Source organism: Antrostomus carolinensis, unplaced genomic scaffold (genome assembly GCF_000700745.2).
Source record: "Antrostomus carolinensis isolate BGI_N321 unplaced genomic scaffold, ASM70074v2 scaffold2744, whole genome shotgun sequence".
NCBI classification, from domain to species: domain Eukaryota; kingdom Metazoa; phylum Chordata; class Aves; order Caprimulgiformes; family Caprimulgidae; genus Antrostomus; species Antrostomus carolinensis.
The window spans coordinates 11,866-13,962 of NW_010312639.1; the positions used below are offsets into that span (position 1 = coordinate 11,866).

The 2,097-nt window shown below is 43.1% G+C and overlaps 1 protein-coding gene across 1 annotated transcript in view; it reads right to left on the bottom strand.

The window, feature by feature from the left end:
- The window catches only part of DNAJA1 (DnaJ heat shock protein family (Hsp40) member A1), a 7,171-nt gene extending 5,074 nt beyond the window's left edge, over positions 1–2,097 (bottom strand). Inside the window, exons 1-3 of the mRNA XM_010167051.2 lie at positions 1,929–2,097; positions 624–728; positions 293–520 (exon numbers count right to left, since the gene is read on the bottom strand). Of these exons, the coding sequence (XP_010165353.2) occupies positions 293–520; positions 624–687 (292 nt within the window). The 5' untranslated portion in view covers positions 688–728; positions 1,929–2,097. The remainder of the gene's footprint in view (positions 1–292; positions 521–623; positions 729–1,928) is intronic.

Here is a 2,097-nt window from a genome sequence, read left to right on the forward strand (position 1 = left end):
CCAACAAGTGATGAGTTTTATTTTAATTGCTCCAGCTACCTGATCAAGACTTGCACGTACAAGGTGGCTCAAAAATAACTCACCACTTACATTCTCGCTGGTTTCAGAATTCATTCTTAGCTATGTACACGGGTATCAGACGTGAACACAGCAGTAATCAACCTTCCCTAAGAACAAGCCTACTTTTTAAAGGCAGCAACAGGCAGTTTTACTCTGTGTGTATTCACCAGGGTTACTCACCAACCAACACATCCAAGTTCAATACTTCACCCTAGAAAGACACCTCACTCACCTTTGTCAATGTGAACTTCGAGTATCTTCTTCTCTCTAACGATCTTCCTGCCAGTGCAGCTCTTGCAGCGGTCTTTGGGGCTGATGCGCTCCCCATGCCCCTGGCACTCCATACACACGGACTGGATCTGTTGCACCATTCCTGGTCCGATCTGGTGAATTCTGATCTGCATGCCTGTTCCTCTGCAATTAGGGCAGCATTCTACTGCACCTTTCTTACCACCACGACCTGAGGAGAATGAAAATTGCAGACTGATGGTTACGAGCTGCCAGAAGAAAAACCCAAAAGCTTTAGAAGCAACTGGTGTTTGTTTAATCTGTTGCACAATTACCTTCACATTTGTCACAGATAACATTCTTCTGCAGTGCAAGTTTCCTCGTTGCACCATTGTACATATCTTCTAAACTTACTGTCAGCTGATGGACTACGTTTTTGCCTGTAAAAGAAAATGGGATGTTTACTCAAGTCTGGAAGCTTGGTTTCCAAGTCACTGTAAACTTCCTACGTCACTGTGCTCCAGTCACAATAAACCAAGTCTATAAGCTTTATCATCCTGTTTTAATATAGCTTTATCTTGTCTTGCTGGTATTAGTCAATAGGCCTTTCCTATCTGTTGTCAAATTAGGTGACAATTCTAATGGCTTGGTCAGTTAATGCTTCTCTGTTACAATAAGTCAGAGACTCTTCAGTGAAAGCACAAACAGTAACAGAAACAAAACATGTAGAACCACAGACATTCAAGTTTGTTAAAACTACAGACCTGCATTATAAAAGTGACAATGTATCTTCTATAAGGAAGTGGGAGACGCTGTCTAGAGTCAGTAAAGTACTTTCTTCCTCTCACCAGGAAACTTCTGGAAACTGAATCAACTAATTCAATTTTTACACTCAGGAATTAATTAGAACTCTAGCACCTGCAGTCTTAATTCTGTGAAGGATATCAAGTTCTGGCTTGCTAGGAATACTCTGACACAACACTAATGTTTTGATAGAAACCCTTTTTTCTTCCCTTTGTCGCCAGATCATCACTAAGAAGTGACAAGGTCAGCACTATTCTTAACAAGTTTTATTAACACAAGAGTCTTTCTCAGTGTGATTAATCTGCAGTTTAATTTCTGAGCAGCATTTTACTGCAGCTTCAACTCAACTCCACTCAACAGGTCAGGGAAACAAAGAAGTTTCACAGACTGCATTTGTCTTGTCCATCTCATTTAGATATAGTTACTTGCAATTAAAGGCCAAATCCACACTGTAGTGTTAAGACTCTACACTTAGGGTAGCTTACTTAAAAACTCATTTTACAGTATGTTACCATTTTATTCCCTATGCAGCCTATTAGCGGCTGGGCTACGCTCAGCTAAACGCTTTCCAAACACAAAACCTGGTTAGTTATTAACGTGACACAATGCACAAAAGACCAAACTACTGTCATACGAACCAAATGTCCTGCCCGGCTCGTTTCAGATGTTAAGGGCTAGGGACAAGGCCTTCTCCGATCTAAAGATCAAACCTGCAACTTCATTTTAACGCTATTTACAGTCTTATATCCACGTCACTCTCCTCAGAGAGTTTGGTCCTGGCTTCCACACCGATCGCGCTGTAAGGTCTGGGAAAGGGTCGGCAGATGGCACGTTACCTCGTCTCTCTCTCCCCCCCCCCCGCCGCCAAAGAACATATCTAATATGTCCATGGGCGACCCGAAGCCGCCGCCGGAGCCCCCCTCTTTGATGGCCTGCTCGCCTCCTTTGTCATACAGGTCCCTCTTCTTCGGGTCTGACAGCACCTCGTACGCTTGCGAAATCTGC